The sequence below is a fragment of the Anomaloglossus baeobatrachus genome, chromosome 8 (assembly GCF_048569485.1).
Source record: "Anomaloglossus baeobatrachus isolate aAnoBae1 chromosome 8, aAnoBae1.hap1, whole genome shotgun sequence".
Classification (NCBI taxonomy): domain Eukaryota; kingdom Metazoa; phylum Chordata; class Amphibia; order Anura; family Aromobatidae; genus Anomaloglossus; species Anomaloglossus baeobatrachus.
Window position 1 is genome coordinate 154281670 of NC_134360.1, and position 23921 is coordinate 154305590.

At 44.9% G+C, this 23921-nt stretch overlaps 1 protein-coding gene across 1 annotated transcript in view; it reads left to right on the forward strand.

The window, feature by feature from the left end:
* LOC142249311 (uncharacterized) overlaps window positions 1-23921 on the forward strand; it is a 156754-nt gene that overhangs the window by 69239 nt on the left and 63594 nt on the right. The window contains exon 6 of the mRNA XM_075320945.1: window positions 7319-7444. Within this exon, the coding sequence (XP_075177060.1) occupies window positions 7319-7444 (126 nt within the window). The remainder of the gene's footprint in view (window positions 1-7318; window positions 7445-23921) is intronic.

Genomic DNA, 23921 nt, shown 5'->3' on the forward strand with positions numbered 1-23921 from the left:
TTTTACCATGTTTTAATGTTTTATGCATTTTAAAATGTTGTCTTGCAGCCCGAGGACGTGCTGGTGATAACTAAGGGGGAATGTGGCGCCCCTGACCTGGTCAGGCACCACTGAGTACTGCACCCATGCTGGGGACAGTACAACACAGGTAATCCAGAAGGCTGACCGGGGTGTGGTACACAGGCGCATAGTGATCAGGTCTCACACATGTACCTTTGAGAGGACCCCTGGGGATCCCAGGAGGGGGAAAAGCCTTCACCTCCACTGGAATAGTGGAGGGGGCCAAAAGCCTCCATCTCCTCTCAAGGGGTGTGGTAAGAGAGTCTGGTTGCTAGGTGGCGTAGGCAAGAACAGGAGAGGAGGGGCAGTGAGCCAGGCAGTGCAGAGTCCAGGGAGCTCGAGTGAGGAGCAGATCCCGTGGGCTGCTGTAGTCTGACAGCGTCCGCGCAGTGGCTACCGACGGGGGAGAACGGTCAACTAGGAGTGCTACCCGAAATCCATCTTCAGCTAGAGAGAGGGCAACGGAGTGGGAAGTAAGGAGACTGCTAGAGAGTACCAGGCCCAAACGGGCGGCAGATCCCGAAGCGGAGATAGATCCAGCTTTATTTTGCTAAACCTGCCGGTGTGGGGCTCTCAAAGCCCACGCCACAACACCACAAAAGCCGCAGCCACGTAGCCACAGTTAGGGCCCATAGGTCACAGGAGGCAAGCAGCTGGAGTGGCCTGGTCCAGGCGACAAGCAAACGGCAAACGAAGGGGAGAGAGGCTGCAGCATCTTCCCTGGGTGACCCCCATAGGGACTCAAAGTCGGGGTTACCCCAAACCACCAAGGGCTAAGGAAGGCGAGTTAGTAGTCACCCTCACAAGTCAGCCTGAAGGACACCTGGTTCCCACTTGGTTCATCCCAGCTACGCCCGGGTCACTCACCCTGCCATCAACTGTGAGTAAAAACCCTGAAAGACATCCTGCCTGTGTTGAGTCATTCTGCGCCTTGTAGTTCTACGCATCTACACAGGGCCCTGGGGCTTGCCTCACTCTCAGGAGGCTACTACAACTGGCTGCACCCACCATCAGCCCCAGGCATCCCTTAACCTGCAGTGGCGGTCCCCCACTGACCGCAAATCTGAGAGTGGCGTCACGACAAACTACAAAGAAGGTTTCCTACCTGTGACCAGACAGATCCATCTACGTGGAGTCCCTGAAGGTAATGCACCGACACAGCGTTTGCGGGGCTCCACACATCCATAACAATGTCTCAGCACACACAAAAAGAAGTGGACTGGCTATATTGTTATGCATACATAGTAACTCACATGGGAAAATACGGCCTATTTCTAAACTACTGCACCTGACTCAACTGGATCCTATACAGACTAAAGTTCCAAGCTGCACAGTCCTTTGGGGCCTTGAGTAGTCTGGAATAACCCTAACCGCAAACTAGGAGATGACAACTCGGACTTGGTTACCTAAAAGGATGTCGAGTGTCCGTAGTACTCTCTTGGAAACCAGAGTAAGATGTAGAGCACTATAACCATGAATAAGGAAGGTGTGCAGAGATAGAAGAGATCCCAAAGTGATAAAACGCAAATACAAAGTGGAAAAAGTAAAGTACTTACTGCAAAAATAGCCACCTATTACCCAACTATTGGCAGGAGAAAGGAGTACAAATTATATATTTTACAGCAAAGTTAATAAACCTAGCTGGTCTCTATCTGACTGGCATAAATCATTGGCAGTACGGCTGGAACGCCAAGCAGGATCCACATTGGAATATAGCCAACAGAAAATAACCACAAGGAGAAGGTGTGAATTGCTGCAGCCACAATGTGATAGGGCAGACTAAAAAACAATGGAAAACAACTGCTGACAGAAAAGAATGAAACAAAGATAAAAGATAATCTGCACTCGGACACAGACTGAACCTGCTGTGGTTCATCGAAGGAAGCCGATCACATAGCACAGGGTCGCTGGACCGACTCCTGAGGCATGACAATGGCCTATGAAAAGGTGTCTCATTACCAAAGTGCCACAAAAGAAACATCTCATGATGGATTAAACCTGTGAGCTGTCTCAAGACCTTCAGTACCTTATTATTGCAAAACATACTGGTGGCATTGGTCACAGAAGAATTTTTAAACTATTGAAGGTTCCAGTGACTACTGTTGGGGCTATAATCCGGAACTGGTCCCCATAAGATGTCATACAGAGGAATGAAAAGAATTATGAGAAGAGTTGTCCAAGAGCCAAGAAACACCAGTGGAGAACTATGGAAAGCACTGGAAAACAGCAATAAGTAATTCACTCAACCTCCATGGCCTGTATGTACACACACCACACAAGACTGCATTGCTGAATAAGAAGCAGGTGCAAGTGTGTTTTGAAGTTTGTTCAACAACATTTGGTTAAGCCTGCGAAATACTGGGAGATTATAGTCTGGTCAGATAAGACCAAAAATTGAACTCTTTGGATGCCATAATACACACCATGTTTGGATGCAAAAAAGGCACTGCATGTCACCCCCAAAACGCAATACCAGCAGGGAAATTTAGAGGTAGGAATATGATGGTCTGTTTTTCAGCATACATCACTGGCAAACTTCATATTATTGAAAACATGATGAATGAACAAATGTATAGAGACATTCTTGATAAAAATCTGTTTCCATCTACCAGGATAATGACGAGAAATGAGGGTGGACATTTCAGCAAGTCAAGTATTCCAAACATACAGCCCAGAAGCAAAAAAAAGAACCTGTGGAAATGAAAGCGCAATAGGGTCTTACCCTGACAAACAGGGGGTGAAAGAAGAGTAATCCTACTCACCAATCAGGGTTGTGACAGGCACAACTCCTGTAGCAGCATGTGTATGGATCAAGGCAGCAGTACCCCAAGCGGCTGATAGCAGAGAGAGGTAGTAGAACGGGGCTTTAAAGAACCGCGCCAAGGATCCCAGATATAATCTTGAATTAATGTAAACCTTTTATTTTGGCACAGGTCTACGCGTTTTAGGAGGCTCAGCTCCCTTCCTCAGGACCAGCAGGTACAAGATACATCAAATCAGAGATTTGATGTATCTTGTGCCTGCTGGTCCTGAGGAAGGGAGCTGAGCCTCCTGAAACGCGTAGACCTGTGCCAAAATAAAATTTTTACATTAATGCAAGATTATATCTGGGATCCTTGGCGCGGTTCTTTAAAGCCCCGTTCTACTACCTCTCTCTGCTATAAACATACAGCCCAGGAAACTTTCAATTGGTTTCAGTGGCAGAAAATGAAGCTGCTAGAATGGCCGAGAGGATCACCTCACCTGAATCCAATAGAAAATGTATGTAGAAACAAAACTCAGAGTTTATAGAAGGAGCTCACAGAATCTTCAGGATTTGAAGTGTGTTTGTGTGGAAGAATGGTCCAAATCACACCTGAGCAATGCATGTGACTAGCTTCTCCATACAAGAGGTGTCTTGCTGACATGTTGAATACTTATTTCACCTGTTGTATTATTTGCTTCTTGATTATTTATGCATGTAGCAGTGCACTCACTAAAGGGGACGTCCACTTAAAAAAATTATGTTGGTATTTGTTCTCTACGCAATTTTATAAAACATACTAATGTACTTCATCTAACAAAGCGTGGATTTTACCTTGGTTCAGGAGATATTCATGTGTCGGCATGTGACCAGTGATGGCTGACTGCTTATTTAGATAGCTATGCCAGCGCCTTCTCTGTAGCAGGCAATGTATAGAGAGAAGGGGGCTTGCTTCACTATTGAAATGTGCACTCAGCCAGCCCCCTTCATAAAGAGTAGTAATTCTGCTATCTTGAGCAAAGGGCTGAAAGAGCAGATGCCCAACCTGGAATCAGCAGTGAAAGTGAGGTGTTGGTGGAGCTTTGCTACCTAAAAAAATATTAGGAACATATAATTATTCTATTTTTTTTAATGACTAACCCTCTGCAAATTGACAAAATAGCTTCAAAAGGAGTATGTTCTCTTAAATGGACAGTGTGCACCCTCGAATATTTAAAAATGTTTAATTTGGAGAGTGATAAAGAAAGCAAAAAAATATTTAGAATACACAATTTTATTGATATGTAATTATTTTATTGTATATTTTCTGGAAAAAAAAACCTCAATTTCAATTGTTGAACTAAATTTGACTTCTTCACCAAAAACAAAAAATAATAAATAAATAAATAGATACATTTTTTGGGCCACAATACTCAAATACCCTATACATCAATGAGAAAACCAAAAGAAAAGAAGGGAACTATTAATTAATAAAATAAATTATATTCTTTATTGAGAATGCAAACATATAACATTAAAAAACATGTAAAAAGGGGGGAGGATAATCCCAATGTGAACAGAGTCATCAAGAAACCACTCAAAATGTCCATAGCTCAAATGCCCAAAAAATATATGAAAGAAATAATTAAAATGTACAATTGTGGATGTTAAATAATAATTTTCTTTAAATATTACACATAGGCACACCAGGCTCACAATTAATTCTAAATCATTTACATATAGAGAGATACATTAATTAATTAGCCAGTAAACAAAATTCCAGGGAAAAAATATCTATTTTTTTTTTTTTTTTAAATTAAAAAAATATTTTATTATATAGCCACCAATTGGTGGTGTAAATTTTTTCATTTTACTTAAGTTCTATTGGATTTGATTAGATGTCCATAAATAACGTGTGCATAGATTAAAGTGACCTGTGCAGAAAACTTCAACTATAGATAATAAATTATATCAACTATAGATACATATAAAATTGATACTAGTTGATATTAGGCTGCCATCTAGTGGAAATGATACAAATTACACAAATTATTTTTGCAAGATTATTATTCAATTGAATTTCAATTCATTATACCAAATTATTATTAGTTGGTATTATGCTGCCATCTGGTGGAACTAGTGCAAATAACACAAGTTATATGTGCCAAAATATCATTCAACTGAATGGACTAGATCACATGGAAATGAGGATGAAAAGTGCATGAACTACTGTAACCTGTGCAAAGATATTGTGCCGTCAACATAATAAATATTTTTAGTGACAATAAATGACATCAATTATAAACACATCTGCAGCATAATACCAACTAATAATTTACTATAATGAACATAACTTCAGTTGAATAATAATCTTGCAAATATAATTTGTGTAATTTGTATCATATCCACCAGATGGCAGACTAATATCAACCAGTATCAATTTTATACATTTCTACAGTTGATATAATTTATCTATAGTTGAAGTTTTTAGCACAGGTCACTTTAATTTATGCACATGCTATTGTTATGCACATCTAATACAATGCAATAGAAATGAATTGAACCACTTGATGGCTATATAATATAATGTCATTGAATTAAAAAAAAATCTGATTTTTTTTTACAGGTATTTTTTTTTCACTGGCTAATTAATTATTTTATCTATTTATATGTAAATTATTTATAATTAATTGTGAGCCTGGTGTGCCTATATGCAGTAGTTAAAGGGAACCTGTCACCTAGAATATGCGTTCTGACCTATCAGCAGACGCATGTGTGCCCTAATTGCACCTCCCTACTCATCCCTGTGCTGTAAAATTGTGTAATATGAAAGTAATAAAAAATGTTTTATTACTTCCATATTTCCAATGTAAATAGCAGAGCTCGTCGCCCCATGGGTGTTGCATCGCCGCAGCCTTTTCCGGGTGTTCGCTTGCCGGCTTCGGACGCACTCTGTGCATGATTAGATTCTTCTGATCATGCGCAGAGCGTATCTGAAACTGACAACGAGCACCCGGAAAAGGCTGCGGGAATGGTAAGTGCGCATGCGCGGGATTCTGAAGGAGCGACGGGGGGACGTCGCTCATGTGAATCCATGGTATCATGCCCACAGGGGTGTGATACCATGGAAAGTATGCAAACACCCATGGGGTGATGCAATGCCCATGGGGCGACGAGCTCTGCTATTTACATAGGAAATATGAAAGTAGTAAAACGTTTTTTATTACTTTCATATTACACAATTTTATAACACAGGGATGGGTAGGGAGGTGTAATTAGGGCACACATGCGTCTGCTGATAGGTCAGAATGCATAGTCTACATGACAGGTTCCATTTATAGGAAATGATTATTTAATATGCACAATTGTATATGCTAATTATTTCTTTCATATATTTTTGAGGCAAAATAATCCTATGAGCGATAGCATTTTGAGTGGTATTATGATGATTCTGTTCACATTGGGATTATCCTCCCCCATTCTTTACATGTTTTTTAATGTTACATGTTTGCATTCTTAATAAAGAATATAATTTCTTTTATCCATTAATAATCCTCTTCTTTTCTTTTGTTAGTTTTTTTTCTTTATATTTGACTTCTTGCCAAACCCAAAATAGTATACGTTAAGCAAAAAAAAATAATGTTTGCAGTTTGTTCTTACATCCATTGTACATTTGCTGTTTTCTATATTTTTTAATAAAGTGTAGACTGTGTAGAATTAGCAGACAGCTAAGTGATGAATTCAGGAATAACAGCGGATTTCTTTTGAAGGGTGTATTTGGCTGGAATTCTTAGGCGCACTTTGCACACTACGACATCGCAAGCCGATGCTTGCGATGCCGAGCGCGATAGTCCCCGGCCCCGTCGCAGATGCGATATCATGGTGATAGTTGGCGTAGCGAACATTATCACTATGCCAGCTTCACATGCACTCACCTGCCCTGCGACGTCGCTCTGGCCGGCGACCCGCCTCCTTATTAAGGGGCCGGGTCGTGCGGCGTCATAGCGACGTCACACGGCAGGCGGCCAATAGAAGCGGACGGGCGGAGATGAGCGGGACGTAAACATCCCGCCCACCTCCTTCCTTCCGCATAGCTGGCGTGAGCCACAGGATGCAGGTAGGAAATGTTCCTCGCTCCTACGGCTTCACACACAGCGACGTGTGTTGCCGCTGGAACGAGGAACAACATCGTAACATCGGTCATTTCCAAATTATGGAAATGACCGACACTGCACCGATGATATGATTACGACGCTTTTGTGCTCGTTAATCGTATCAAAAAGTCTTTACACACTACGATATCGCCTGCGACGCCGGATGTGCGTCACTTTCAATTTGACCCCACCGACATCGCACCTGCGATGTTGTAGTGTGCAAAGTGCCCCTTAGTGTTCATTGTCTGGTTATATGACATTATGCACGCAGCTCGATAACGTGAAATCCAGTTTTCTGGTTTTATCGCTATTCTGGATTTCTTCTTTTATTTTTGTTCATTCAGTGAATCCATTTGTAACTCCATTTTATTTCCTCCTACAGAAAGCCGTCATGGATATTGATATTGAACTGGAGATTAATAAGTTTCTAAATAATGAAAACTGGGACTCCGATAAACTGCAAATTATTCTGGAAAATGTTGCCTTTACCGAGCATAAAGGAGATTTGGTAAGATAACGCTTTTAATCAATATTATTATGAATATTATTCATTAACTAATTATCAATGGAATACTATGCGCCTAAACTCTTCATATAATATGTGCCTTGATTCCATTCCAAAGCCCTTTTTTTTTCTTGCTAACTACAGATATTTTGGGGTTTTTTTTGGGAACACAACACTAGATGAGTAATATGGGAAATATTATTATGTAAGGCTCTGTGCACATCTGCATGCCAGGCTCAGTGCGAAGCCCACAATGCAGATATAGCCAAAAATTCCAGAGACCATGGTCCACCCCATTATTCAGTGAGGTCCAGCTGGCCAAGCTGGTGTCCTGCATTCGTAGGACCATTATTTTCCAACAGAAATGTGGAAATGATATCAATTGTAACAGACCGTAAGTGAACATAGCCTGGTCTGTAGCTGCAATTCCAGGGATCAGAGCTGAGAGACTGAACTAAATCCTAAAATACATGAGCAACTTGGAAGAAATTCTACCCAATGAACTGCACAGACACAGTATCAGATAATCTCTCCAAAGCACAAAAAGGTTTTTTTCTGTTAGAAGTTTTTAGACCTGTCAGAAGGTCACATCTACGCCTATAGTACTAAGCTTGACTTAATCACCAGCAATGTAGCTGAGACATTAAAGTAAATGTGGAATATAAAGGCTGTGTGCGCACGTTGCGTAATTGCATGTGTTGCGGGCGGGGGCTGCTGCCGCTTCTCTCTTGGGGGCCTGCTCGGATCCGGGTTCGCTGCTGCAGCTCGAGTGGTGACCGGACCTGGGCTCGTAACCGTCGGAAAGGGGATATTTACAAGGGAGGTTGTCTGTGACGCCACCCGTGGGTTGCGGTGAGGGATGGTGACACCGCCGCTGCCTGGTGATGGGGCGCCCCGGGGCTGATGGAGTAGGGCAGCAAGATGGGATCCCCTCCACGGGTAGGGGAGGTGTAGTCCCAGGGCCCTGTGTCAGAACACGGGAGGGATGGCTGCTGGAGGTGGCGCGCCGGACCGGACCAGGGGACAGTGGTATACCCACAGTTCAATAATTTCACACAAGTAAACCAAGTTGCCAGTGACCGGCTGCCTTTGGAGGGTGCACTCGGGTCCCGCAGCCAGGTTGATGAGCAGATAACCCTTCCTCCTGCACTTTGTGTTTCCTTCTCTTTTGGATGACTTCGCATGAAACGGAGAAGTCCACTCCCGATTCTATTTGTGTTGGTAGCTGTGGCCCGCGAATGCTGACCTTTGGGATTTTAGTGGGTTCTTGGCGGACACCTTATCCTCCGCGTTGGGCTTCTGTTTCGCTCTATCTGGGCAGTAAATTGGGACAATGTCTGGAACCTTGTCCCCGGCTGGTTAATTGGAGAGGGGCTTGCAACCTTCCTCGCCCTAGGGTCATGGCACCCCGACTGTGCACGGCCTCTGGACCGGATTCCCGCTGTCGGTACCGGCGGGCTACAACCCTGACCCGGTCCACTTTAGGTCTCCCGCGACCGGATCTCCGTCGCCTGTGGTTCTGCTCACCTTCTGCCACCTAGCCAAGTCGTCCAGGGGCTATGACCCCTGACTACACCACAGTCAGCTCTCCACACTTCAACTGTCAAAGCTTGTCTCTCGAGTTTCCACCCCTGACTCCTCAGGATCCCTAGGTGGGCGTTCTCATCCACCTGATCCCGCCCACTGGTGTGTCCTAGTTATCATGAGGGGGTGACCAGGGTTTTATGGCTGAGTGTTATGCCTAGGTGTGGGTTGTGATGGTAACAAGGAGGATGTGAACTATTTGTGACTACCTGGTTTTGCCAGGGCGTCACAGATGCATTTACGTTGCGTATAGCACTGCAGCGTAAATGCATGCGTCCTGCGTCCCCTGCACAATCTATGAAGATTGTGCCTGATACGTGCGCATGATGCTTTTATGAATGCGTCGATTTGGGTGCTAAAATTTTGGCCCAAATCCGTGCGTTCATAAAATGAGCATGTCAATTAATTTGTGTGCTTTGGATGCAGCTCCCATTCTATCTATGGTGGGGGCAGCAGCCAGAGCGCATGAAATCGGCTTTTTTTGTACAGAGAAACTGCATCCATTACTCAGTGTTTCTGCAGCGATTTGACGCGCACATGTGCTGTCAAATCGCTGCAGAATATTCAGCAGTTAGGTGCGCATGAGCCCTTATACTGCCCACACTGGCGCTGATGGCCACATCATGGTATAATACAGGAATACTGACTCGGCTATTTCAGTGACTCAGTTAATGAGAATTAGAAATAGTTATCTGCTTCTTTTCCATTGAAATGAATTGTGCACTGGGATAAAAAATGCCTACTTTTTTATTTGTTTTGTTGAGGTTTTTCATTTGTGGTTTTTTTTTTTAAGTGTGGGTTCTCAAATTTGTAATCAGCTTGAGTCACATTTTGGTCAAGCGGCAGTGCCACGGATCCGGCCTGAACTATGTGCTGGATCCGATGCTTCACGCAGAAGTATTAATACAGGATCAGAGTAGAGCGGCTGCACCGAAGTTGGTCAGATCGGGAGCTAATGTCGCGGGCAGAAGGGACGCGCTCGCCATGCTCGGGTCCGGGGCTTCTGCTGCTGCTCGGTGGCTCAAGCGGTGGGCCGGATCCGGGGACTCGAGCAGCGCTCCTCGTCCACGAGTGAAAAGGGGGTGGTTTGTTTTGGGAGATAGTTCGTGATGCCACCCACGGGTCGTGGTGATAAAGGGCACCACCGCTGCTGGTGACGGGGATCCCGGGAGCAATGGTAGGGAGCAGCTAGGATGTTGTCCCCTCCGTGGGTAGGGGTTGGTGATCCCGGGGCCCGGTGGTGTAACGAGGAGGCTGGATGGCTAGGATGCAGGGTTGCAGAGGCAGCGCGACGCGGTGCCAGATGGCACTAGTGTACTCACTCAGGCAGTCAATGACAGAGTCTCTGGTAAACCAAACGGCTGGATGGATGGGTCCCGCAGCCGGCTGCAGTGTTTTTGTGCTCTCGCCGGACGGCTGATGGTGGCTGTCTTTCCCTGCACCTTGTTAGAATGTTCTGACTCCTGTGGTTGCCCACCGGTAGTCCGCTCCCCGGTGTATAGGTACCGAAGGAGCCCGTTTTGCCCGCAGGGGCTGGCCCTTGGATCTCTAGCCTATGGCGGTGGCTGTATATCCTCACGGTGTGGACTGTTGCCTTCTGTCAGGTCTTGGTTGTTGGGAAACCCGCGGGGTTCCGGTCACACTCGGAATTGACCGTTGTCGGCAGCTCCAAGCCTAGTTGGGGTCCGATGGCCCTGCCTGTGTGCTTACCTTCACTCCACTCCCTGGTTCGGTACCGGCGGGCCGCCGCCTGACCCCGGTCCTAAGGTTTTGCAGAGATCCACTAACTCCTGTAGACGGCCAACACCGTCTGCCAACCTTGCTGTTTGTGTCTGGGCCCCTACCCAGACACCGACAGTTTCTGACCTCTCACTTTCACCTCCAAACTTAATCTCTGTCTCTTTTCCCGCCTCCAGACCTGTGAACTCCTCGGTGGGTGGGGCCAACCGCCTGGCTCCGCCCCACCTGGTGTGGACATCAGACCCTGGAGGGAGGCAACAAGGGTTTTTTTCTGACTGGTGTGACTGTCTAGGGAAGGGGATGTGTGTGGTGTTATGTCTGTGACTACCTCGCTAGTCCAGGGCGTCACACTAACGGTTCACACCAATCATCTGGTCGAATGTAAAGTAGCATTTTACAAGCATGAATGCCCTGACAATTCATCAAGATTGTCAATGTCCATGCCTGTCTTGATGAGGAGGTGTGCTGTAATCAGATGCTTGATACAGGGGTGGTATGGGGCTGTAGTCACTGGCGAGGGGGGGTCTTCTGCTTCTGCTCAGCAGTCCTCCTTTCGGTGGTCTGTGCCTCCACAGAGCAAGGGGAAAGTGATTAGTTGCAGTGTTCCTAGTGGGGTGTGTGGTCCTTGTGTGTAAAAGCCATACCTGTGTTTAGGCCCTCGTGCAGACCAGGATTTTCCCTTTGGGTATTCAGACACAGATTCTGGTTTATTTTCCAACAGTCTTTTATTAACAGTTAATACAGTATTTTTGTCACATCATCACTGTGGGCACAACACTTGAACATTTTTGGTATGGTACATTTGTCTTCAAAGCACACTTTTACTGCAGACTGCTCCATAGTTTCTGGTACTACTGCTGATTATGGGCGGCGCTGTTACTTTCATCAGCAAGTGCCCACCCATAATCTCGTGCTCGCGCTTTCACCGCCGCCTCCACCGTTCTGCGCAAGCGCTGGCCAGCTTACCTCACGTCACCTCTTTGAAATTGCGCGATGGGGGACGGCCTAAAGCGACAGGAGGCAGACTAACGGACACCAGAGAGCCCGCCTCCGTGTACCATTATCAAGATCTGAATACAAAAAGGTACCACTTTATAAAGTCTTTATTTTGGTCAGAAAGGGGGCACAAGAACAACAGGAACCTTGCTAGAATGCAGCCCAGGAGCTGCAAAGGGGAATCTTTTAGGTTTTGTGCAAAATTTCTGATGACAGGTTCCCCTTTAAAAATGCAACAGTTCATCATGGATTAGATGACCTGTGGCATCACGCCTCCTTCCATCCTACCTCTATCCATGTATGGGAAACTGGATGAAACTAGTATGAAAACGTGAAAAGTTGCTACATTTTTGCACAACTTTGTGCTGCACAAAAATGTTATAATTTTTCAAAATAATTTACACCAGAATTCTGGTGTAATCACTTTAATGAATCGGGGCCTAAGCAAGTATGTGTCGTAACCGAAGCAATGAGTCAATGATAAAATTAACTTTCCCTCCATTCATGAGTACGGACAGGATTTTTAAAAACAATTACATTGTTTATACAACTTGCAATTTGTCCCTTTAAAGAACATGATACAACCCCTTTAAACCTATTCAATGCTGTCAGTGCTTCCAGACAGTTTTTATTTATAAATGACGGCATAAACATCAGCATATTCATAAAGATATATCTATACATATATATATATATATATATATATATATATATATATATATATATATATATATATACCATAAATTCATAGGAGGACTACAATACATGGACCAAATCGCTGAGAAGAGACAAAACAACCAAGGAAAAAGGCGATCAATTGGTTCAAAAGATATTTTTATTGTTAATTATTGCAAACAGGTGAGAGGGTTAAGGCAGAAAAACGGATTACATCACCACAGTTACAAGGTAGAATAATGTATATAATAGTGAGTAGCTGGCAAGGCAGTGCATAAAAGATGTATAAGTTAAACCTATATTACTGTGTGAACCATCCGACAATTTCCATGATTAAGAAATGTCTATAAATATAGAATACGGATGTATCACTAACACATCAGCAACATAGGATTAACACCACGAACACACTTATATCAAAAAATTGTGCATTACCTATAAAGGCATACAGGTCCAAAATGGGCAATATTAAGCATGTGTCTATGCTTGTGACTCAAATCAGCACAACCACACTTATATTATGAATTATCCATTGCTCCATGGGCAGACAGATTAACCAAAAGAAATACTATGACATGTGCCCATGTCTACCACACAGATCGACACAACACATGACACATGATGGAGCATTCATAGAAAAATCCATATTTTAATATACTAGTGGAAATAAAACTATGTTACCACTGAAAAAATATCAGACTGATGCTCCAACAGGTCAGCGTGATCAAAAAAGAGAGACAGGCAAAGGCACATATCACCCTATATCACTACATGCCCATGAAAAGGATTCAAATGCTCCAAATGCAGCATAAACACATGTGTGTCAAGGATCATTAGTTACTCCATGGGTAGGAGGATCAACCATGAAGAAATTTAAGCCACATGTGCGTGTCCGCTACACAGACCTCATGATATATGGTGGAACACACATGAGACACCTCCATATATATATATATACTAATAGAGATACACTCTAAAGTAATTCATCCACTGTAAAATTACAGCAGGTGTCTAATCAGTGCTCCAGCAGATCAATGCGGTCAAGCAACGGACCAGCAAATATCTCTACATGCCCATAAGAAATACAAACAATCAAAGTGCAGCACATGCGGCACCGAGGTGCCAAAGATACAGCCGCATACTTAAGAATTATTATACAGTGGTGCAAGATAGAAACAAACCGCACTGTTACCCATAAGCCAGCACAAAAAGTATTACCTAAATGATAGTAGTCGCTGTGGTGGTAATGCGCCCGATGCGCATTTCGGTGTGTACCTTCGTCAGGGGGCGTAACCGGAAAGGGAAGGGGGGTGCCGTTAAAAGGCCTCAATCCCCAGCTGATTGGGCAGAAATGGTAACGCATCCGAAGCCGGCCGGGCGGAAGTCCCGCCTCACAGACGCGTCATGGCCACAGAGGACGCCGGGTAAGGAAAACCAGCGTCCCCGTAACCATAGAGACGCGCCCGAGAGACATGGAGATCCAGGACCGGCGACGCATGCGTAGACCACACAACCAGGTGGGGAAAGACGATAAATACATTACATAGAGTACAAGGAGTAGTACACAATATTTGATCAGTTTATATTAGAGGATCTCATAACAATAAGAGGCTCCTACATGTAAACCCCAAAGGACAATGAATACAAAAAATAAAGCACTAACAGTCCATGTTAAAGACATTATAACGCAATGTAGTGCTATATAAGAATCAATCTGAACTACATATACATTATTCTAACATAGACACAATGTATAGAAGAAACATGCTCACAAAGCTCCATAGCACCATATGAATAAAGGCATACAATATACATGATTAAGCTTATATTACAGCACAAAGCCAAACGTATCAATCCTATATGGTATCCTATGGATAATATCCAATAACAGATGTTCATCAAAAACAGTCGCATTTTCTTGATCTTGCAGTTCAATTCTAGTTCACTGTCACATATGGGGGAACAATCGATACATATCAGGCCACTCCAAGAATATTACATCACAGTGAAAAAAGGCCTAAAATAAAAAATTCAAAACAATTAAAATCAGAAAACACACCCTATTTTAAAGAAATGAAGTGAAGCTCATGTTTTCATTTAGCCCCTGGGGCTGTACTGTCCGCAGACGCCAGATCCATTGAGTCTCCAATCGTGCTAACCGCTGACTAATAAAGCCGCCACGAATATCCACGTCTAACCTGTCAATTCCACGGACCAAAAACTTAGTTGAATCACATTCATGAAACAGCTTAAAATGCCGTGGAATGGTCTTCAAAGTTGACACGTCAACGTGGTCCCGTGCGGCTTCTGTCAACAAAATGTGTTCACGAACCCGAACCTTAAGTTGATGGGTCGTGACTCGTGAGCCCGATGTAAATCTTGGGGCAAGGGCAAATTCCATAGTATATCACGGACTTCGACTCGCAAGTGATCCTCTTAGTGATCTTGAAATTCTTAGTAAAAGAAGAATCACAGAAGTCATCAGTCCGCGATATACTAGGGCATGCGACACACTTTCCACATGGAAAGCAGCCGCCCCTAGCAGCAGGTATATTAGAAAAGATTGGAGCTATGGTGTTGTCATGAAGACTACGAACCAGGTAGTCCCTAAGATTCCTAGCTCTCCGTAGAGTAATCTGTGGTCTTTTGGGCAGGATTTTAGTCAACGTTGGGTCTGCCTGTAGAATAGGCCAGGATTTGGTCAGAACCTCCCGAATGGCAGTGTGTTGACTACAATAGTTCGTAATAAATCTAACCAATGTATCACTGCTTCTTGGTTTACTAGAATACAGCAATTGATTCCTGGTAGAGTATTTTGCTCTATGGTAGGCACGCTTAATCATGCGCCTACTATAACCTCTTTCGAGGAATCGCTTAGTCAACTCAGCCGCCTGTATTTCGAAGTCTCCATCACTCGAGCATAGTCTTCGGATACGTAGGAATTGACCAGTGGGCACGGAACATATCATATGTGGTGGATGAAAGGATGACGCATGAAGTAAAGTATTGGTAGCCGTAGATTTGCGATGTAAATTCGACTGTAAACAATCATCAGAGTCCCTGTATACCAGTACATCCAGAAATGTGATGGAATCGGTAGAGCATTGATATGTAAGATGGATGTTGCGAGTGTTGGAGTTCAAATCCCTAATAAACAATAAAAGAAAATCAAGAGTCCCCTGCCAGATGAGGAAAATGTCATCGATGTACCGAGTCCATAAGAGGACTCGGCCCATCGACGATTCCAAATCTGACAGGGGGAGGTCCCTCTCCCACAGCCCCAGGAACAGATTTGCATACGCCAGCGCAAAAGACGCGCCCATTGCTGTACCCTGGAGCTGGAGATAGAAGGACCCCTTAAAAACAAAAAAATTATGCGTAAGGGAGAACTCCAACACTCGCAACACCAAATCAATAAATTTAGATGATAAACTGCTCATACTTAAATAAAATTTCACTGCCTCGATTCCATCAGCATGACGGATACTGGTATACAGGGACTCCACATCACATGATACCAAAAGCGAATCATCACCCACATATAGTCCGTCAATCCGTTTAAGAAATTCCCCAGTATCCTGAATGAAGGATGGAAGACTTCTAACAAGCGGCTGAAGTTGGCTATCGAGCCATCTGTTGATATTCTCCAGGAAATTGCCGTTACCCGAAATAATAGGGCGACCAGGAGGCGAAGACGCATTTTTATGCAATTTGGGAAGTAGATATAATGTTGCAATCCTGGGTTCCGATACAATCAAAGCTGATGCCAACTCAGGGGAAATAACACAGTCGTCTTTGGCCATTTGTATAATAGTTTTGAGTTCTTCTGTATATTTAGCAAGCGGATTAAACGTCAATTTGCGATAACAAACTGTATCCCGCAACTGGCGAAACGCCTCTTTCTCATATGCGGATACAGGCCAGACGACTATGTTACCCCCCCTTGTCGGCAGGCTTGATTGTGATGTCAGGCATCTGCTGCAGCTCTTTTAGACGTATACGTTCAATTTTGGACAAATTATCCCCTCTAACATGACCAGGCAGACTCTCAAATGCCTTTGACACTACCTGCACAAAAAGATCAATGTTTGCACAAGACGATAATGGTAGGGATTTTTTAGAAGGGGGTTTAATGCAAGATGGTACCTTACCTCCCTCCCCGGCTTTATGCTCCGATTCAAGTTCGGATAATATGGCTAATGCCGTTTGTTCTTTTTCTGCAGGAAACAAAATCCGAGATGTATCATCATAAAAGTATCTTTTAAATAACAGGGACCTAGCAAAGATATGTAAATCTTTGATTGCCGTAAATACGTGGAACCCTGCAACTGGGGAAAACGATAAACCCTTAGGGTATGTGCGCACGTTGCTTTTTACCTGCTTTTTACCTGCTTTTTTGCTGCTTTTTCTTCTTCGCTGTTTAATGCCAAAATGAATGTGTTCTTCTATTCAAGCAAAGTCTATGGGAATTTGGGTTTCTTGTTCACACTATGTTGTTCAAAATGCTGCCTTTTTGAGGCAGAACTTTGGTCAAAAACTCAGCTTTTCAAAGAAGCAACATGTCAATTGTTTTTGCCATTTGGGTTTTGCACTGCAAAGCTGTGTTTTTGACCAAAGTTCTGCCACAAAAAGGCAGCATTTTGAACAACATAGTGTGAACAAGAAACCCAAATTCCCATAGACTTTGCTTGAATAGAAGAACACATCCATTTTGGCAATAAACAGCGCAGAAGAAAAAGCAGCAAAAAAGCAGGTAAAAAGCAACGTGCGCACATACCCTTAGTCAGTAAAGACAGGTCAGCCTCACTAAGTGTATGCGTACTCAAATTAATTACCTTGTTATCGGTTGTAGTATTGAATCCTCTAGACTTCTTATACCATTGGGGTTGATAGCGGGAAAACCCACCACCTCCATAAGTTGTTCCAGATCTGGTACTGGAGTCAGAGGTTTCAGATACCTCACTAAGGGAGGATACACTTGACTGCACTGATGGGCGTCTCGTTCCCTCCTGCGTATTGAATGGTTTACACCAAAAATAAATTTTATTCTCGGAAAGATCTTTCTGATCACGTTTAAACTTCCGTAGATGAACATCTCGAATTTGTTTAACAAGGGAGTCAACCTTTTTACAAGCCTCAGAGTCATATTTGTCAGCCTTATCAGGGGGACAAATAGACCGCAAGGAAGTCTGCTTCTGATCAATGGTGGAATCCATTTTCGTAATGCTTGCAGTATTCAAGTCTATCAGGAGCTGCATTAGATTAGCGGAACATGCATTGCAAACATCTTCCCATTTAGTAATAAATTCCTGGTCTTCAACCACAAATGTTGGTGTCACCCTGACCCTAAGACCACGTGGAATGAGTTTTTTGTCGATGTATTTCATAAGGAGTAACCTACTCCACCAGAGACGTGTACGTTTCGAAATCAATGTGACAATTTCAGAAAACATGAGATCCAAATCCGGTCCACTACTGGTTTCAATATCCGCTTGAGCCTCCCCAAACACCTGATCGGCTTGATTAAGCCATGAAGATTCCATGGCTTTGTAGTCCATTTTAAGTATACCACAATCTGTGCAAAACACAGTGAAAAGAGACAATATAAATGACGGCATAAACATCAGCATATTCATAAAGATATATCTATACATATATATATATATATATATATATATATATATATATATACCATAAATGCATAGGAGGACTACAATACATGGACCAAATCGCTGAGAAGAGACAAAACAACCAAGGAAAAAGGCGATCAATTGGTTCAAAAGATATTTTTATTGTTAATTATTGCAAACAGGTGAGAGGGTTAAGGCAGAAAAACGGATTACATCACCACAGTTACAAGGTAGAATAATGTATATAATAGTGAGTAGCTGGCAAGGCAGTGCATAAAAGATGTATAAGTTAAACCTATATTACTGTGTGAACCATCCGACAATTTCCATGATTAAGAAATGTCTATAAATATAGAATACGGATGTATCACTAACACATCAGCAACATAGGATTAACACCACGAACACACTTATATCAAAAAATTGTGCATTACCTATAAAGGCATACAGGTCCAAAATGGGCAATATTAAGCATGTGTCTATGCTTGTGACTCAAATCAGCACAACCACACTTATATTATGAATTATCCATTGCTCCATGGGCAGACAGATTAACCAAAAGAAATACTATGACATGTGCCCATGTCTACCACACAGATCGACACAACACATGACACATGATGGAGCATTCATAGAAAAATCCATATTTTAATATACTAGTGGAAATAAAACTATGTTACCACTGAAAAAATATCAGACTGATGCTCCAACAGGTCAGCGTGATCAAAAAAGAGAGACAGGCAAAGGCACATATCACCCTATATCACTACATGCCCATGAAAAGGATTCAAATGCTCCAAATGCAGCATAAACACATGTGTGTCAAGGATCATTAGTTACTCCATGGGTAGGAGGATCAACCATGAAGAAATTTAAGCCACATGTGCGTGTCCGCTACACAGACCTCATGATATATGGTGGAACACACATGAGACACCTCCATATATATATATATACTAATAGAGATACACTCTAAAGTAATTCATCCACTGTAAAATTACAGCAGGTGTCTAATCAGTGCTCCAGCAGATCAATGCGGTCAAGCAACGGACCAGCAAATATCTCTACATGCCCATAAGAAATACAAACAATCAAAGTGCAGCAAAGTGACGTTTAATCCGCTTGCTAAATATACAGAAGAACTCAAAACTATTATACAAATGCATACCTCCCAACTTTTAAAGAAGGAAAAGAGGGACAAAGTTTGCGGCGCGGCAAATTTTTAGGCCACGCCCCCTAACCACACCCATTTCACAGTCACGCCCATATCCACTCCCCATCCACACCCATTCAGCACAAACACGCAGGCAGCCGGCGGGCCTCCAGCACGGACACGCAGGCAGCCGGCGGGCCTCCAGCACGGACACGCAGGCAGCCGGCGGGCCTCCAGCACGGACACGCAGGCAGCCGGCGGGCCTCCAGCACGGACACGCAGGCAGCCGGCGGGCCTCCAGCACGGACACGCAGGCAGCCACAGTGAGGCGGCTGGTCGCCTTCACAGACAGGCGGCCGGCCGCCTTCACAGACAGGCGGCGGGCCGCCCGCACAGAGAGGCGGCCAGCCGCCCGCAGAGAGAGGCGGCCGGCCGCCCGCAGAATGAGGCGGCGGGCCGCCCGCACAGACAGGCGGCGGGGGGCGCCCGCACAGACAGGCGGCAGGGGGGCGCCCGCACAGACAGGTGGCGGGCCGACCGCACAGACAGGCGGCCGGCCGACCGCACAGACAGGCTCCGGCCGGGGGTGAGGGGGGAGGGAGGGAAATCAGCGCTGGGGAGATTAGTTTACTGTACCAGCAGCAGCACAGGCAGCGCTCCTCTCTATGCCACGTCTACTAGGATGGTAGGAGGGAAAAGCAGGGAGGCGGAGAGAGAGTGGGTGGGCGGAGCCCGGGAGCCGGCCGTCCCGCCCGTGGCAACGGGACAAACAACGTAAAGCGTGAAAGTCCCGCTGTATCCGGGACGGTTGGGAGGTATGCAGCATGTTAGAATGTGTACATAAGATCCCGCTGGTGGTGGCCGCAGCTTATAGGCCCCAAATCTGGTGACAGGTTCCCTTTAAAGTGAACCTGTCAGGTGCAATCTGCACTCAGAGCCAGGAGCAGTTCTGGGTACATATTGCTAATCCCTGCCTAACCGTCCCTGTATACACTAGCATAGATAAAGAGATCAAGAACAAATATTTTTAAAGATCTTATATCTTATGCTAATGAGCGCGGGGACTAGTCACAAGGGCGTTACTTCACTTGGCTAGTCGGCTCGCATAGCATGTTAGCATGTTATTACGCCCCTGTGTGAGTACTAACACGCTATGTGAGCCGACTAGCCAAGTGAAGTAACGCCCTTGGGACTAGTCCCCGCGCTAATTAGCATAAGATATAAGCTCTTTAAAAATACTTTTTCTATAGATGCCTTTATCTATGCTAGTGTATACAGGGACAGTTAGGGAGGGATTAGCAATATACACCCAGAACTGCTCCTGGCTCTGAGTGCAGATTGCACCTGATAGGTTCCCTTTAAAGGGAAACTGTCACCAGAAATTTAGCAAAAAAAATAAAAGATTCCCCTCTGCAGCTCCTGGGATGAATTCTGGAAAGGTTCCTGTTGTTATTGTGCCCCCTTTGAGACTTAAAATAATACTTTATGAAGTCTTACCTTTTTGTATGCAAATCTGTTTTTATGGTCACGGGGGCGGGCTGCCTGGCGTCCGTTATTCCCCCTCCTGCCGTTGTACGCCGTCCCCCATTGCTCATTTCCATACATGAGGACGCCTTCCTCATGTAACTGTCCTCCTGAAGTTTTGTGCATGCCCAGTGCCACTCTCGCGGGAGTGAGCACTGTGCAAAGTGTGAACGCTTTTGAGGTGATTGCGCAGGCGCGAGATTATGGGCGGCGCTGTGATTGTCATCAGCAGCGTCATCCAAGTACCCGCCCATAATCTCGTGCCCGCGCTTCTCACTCTGCCTCCACCGTTATGCGCAAGCACTGGCCATATGAACCACGTTACCTATTACCATGGGCGCGAGATTATGGGCGGCGCTGTGATTGTCATCAGCAGCGTCATCCAAGTACCCGCCCATAATCTCGTGCCCGCGCTTCTCACTCTGCCTCCACCGTTATGCGCAAGCACTGGCCATATGAACCACGTTACCTATTACCATGGGCGCGAGATTATGGGCGGCGCTGTGATTGTCATCAGCAGCGTCATCCAAGTACCCGCCCATAATCTCGTGCCCACGCTTCTCACTCTGCCTCCACCGTTATGCGCAAGCACTGGCCATATGAACCACGTTACCTATTACCATGGGCGCGAGATTATGGGCGGCGCTGTGATTGTCATCAGCAAAGTCATCCAAGTACCCGCCCATAATCTCGTGCCCGCGCTTCTCACTCTGCCTCCACCGTTATGCGCAAGCACTGGCCATATGAACCACGTTACCTATTACCATGGGCGCGAGATTATGGGCGGCGCTGTGATTGTCATCAGCAGCGTCATCCAAGTACCTGCCCATAATCTCGTGCCCGCGCTTCTCACTCTGCCTCCACCGTTATGCGCAAGCACTGGCCATATGAACCACGTTACCTATTACCATGGGCGCGAGATTATGGGCGGCGCTGTGATTGTCATCAGCAAAGTCATCCAAGTACCCGCCCATAATCTCGTGCAAGCAGTAATAGGTAACATGGTTCATATGGCCAGCACTTGCGCATAACGGTGGAGTCAGAGGGAAAAGTGCGGGCACGAGATTATGGGCGGGTACTTGGTTAACGCTGCTGATGACAATCACAGCGCCGCCCATAATCTCGTGCCTGCGCAATCACCTGAAAAAGCGTTCACATGCGCAAAACTTCGGGAGGACAGTTACATGAGGAAGGTGTCCTTGTGTATGTAAATGAGCAATGGGGGACTGCGTAAAGCGGCAGGAGGGGGAATAACGGACGCCAGACAGCCCGCCCCCGTGACCATAAAAACACATTTGCATACAAAAAGGTAAGACTTCATAAAGTATTTTTGTAGGTCTCAAAGGGGGCACAATAACAACAGGAACCTTTCCAGAAGCAGCCCAGGAGCTGCAGAGGGGAATCTATTACTTTTATTGTGAAATTTCTGCTGACATGTTCCCTTTAACTGGTAGGGCAGCCAGGATAAAGCAGAGCTGAAGCTGTTGGGAAGCTAGGACCCAGCAGCTCTGCTCCACAGGCAGGAGACCACTGATCGGTAAGCTAATAGAAGCCTGCAGATGTCACTCTGCATAGGTTATTGTCACTGCTATCTGCAGGAGATAAGTGCTGATTGCACGGTCTCCTCAGCTTCCTGATCCCCGCGTGTCTGCAGCAGTGAGAAGCCGCACACGGGGAATCAGAGAACAGCTGCAGACAAACGCAGGCTCCGGGACTGGGGGGGTCGGCTCTGGTGCAGGGGGGGGGGGGGGCTCTGCTGCAGGGGGGGGTCGCTCTGCTGCAGGGGGGGTCGCTCTGCTGCAGGGGGTGATTCATACCTCAGCAGCAGTCACAGGAGTAGGTGCGCGCTCGGCTCTGTAATGAATAGTAGAAGGGAGAAACAGCGAGGCGGGGCTACAGTGGGTGGGTGGAGCCGGGATAAACAGCCTCACGGGCGGGACCCGGGATCAAAGGCTCAGAAGAGGGACTGTCCCGCTGTATCCGGGACGGTTGGGAGGTATGCAAATGGCCAAAGACGACTGTGTTATTTCCCCTGAGTTGGCATCAGCTTTGATTGTATCGGAACCCAGGATTGCAACATTATATCTACTTCCCAAATTGCATAAAAATGCGTCTTCGCCTCCTGGTCGCCCTATTATTTCGGGTAACGGCAATTTCCTGGAGAATATCAACAGATGGCTCGATAGCCAACTTCAGCCGCTTGTTAGAAGTCTTCCATCCTTCATTCAGGATACTGGGGAATTTCTTAAACGGATTGACGGACTATATGTGGGTGATGATTCGCTTTTGGTATCATGTGATGTGGAGTACCTGTATACCAGTATCCGTCATGCTGATGGAATCGAGGCAGTGAAATTTTATTTAAGTATGAGCAGTTTATCATCTAAATTTATTGATTTGGTGCTGCGAGTGTTGGAGTTCTCCCTTACGCATAATTTTTTTGTTTTTAAGGGGTCCTTCTATCTCCAGCTCCAGGGTACAGCGATGGGCGCGTCTTTTGCGCCGGCGTATGCAAATCTGTTCCTGGGGCTATATAGGGTGATATGTGCCTTTGCCTGTCTCTCTTTTTTGATCACGCTGACCTGTTGGAGCATCAGTCTGATATTTTTTCAGTGGTAACATAGTTATATTTCCACTAGTATATTAAAATATGGATTTTTCTATGAATGCTCCATCATGTGTCATGTGTTGTGTCGATCTGTGTGGTAGACATGGGCACATGTCATAGTATTTCTTTTGGTTAATCTGTCTGCCCATGGAGCAATGGATAATTCATAATATAAGTGTGGTTGTGCTGATTTGAGTCACAAGCATAGACACATGCTTAATATTGCCCATTTTGGACCTGTATGCCTTATAGGTAATGCACAATTTTTTGATATAAGTGTGTTCGTGGTGTTAATCCTATGTTGCTGATGTGTTAGTGATACATCCGTATTCTATATTTATAGACATTTCTTAATCATGGAAATTGTCGGATGGTTCACACAGTAATATAGGTTTAACTTATACATCTTTTATGCACTGCCTTGCCAGCTACTCACTATTATATACCTTATTCTACCTTGTAACTGTGGTGATGTAATCCGTTTTTCTGCCTTAACCCTCTCACCTGTTTGCAATAATTAACAATAAAAATATCTTTTGAACCAATTGATCGCCTTTTTCCTTGGTTGTT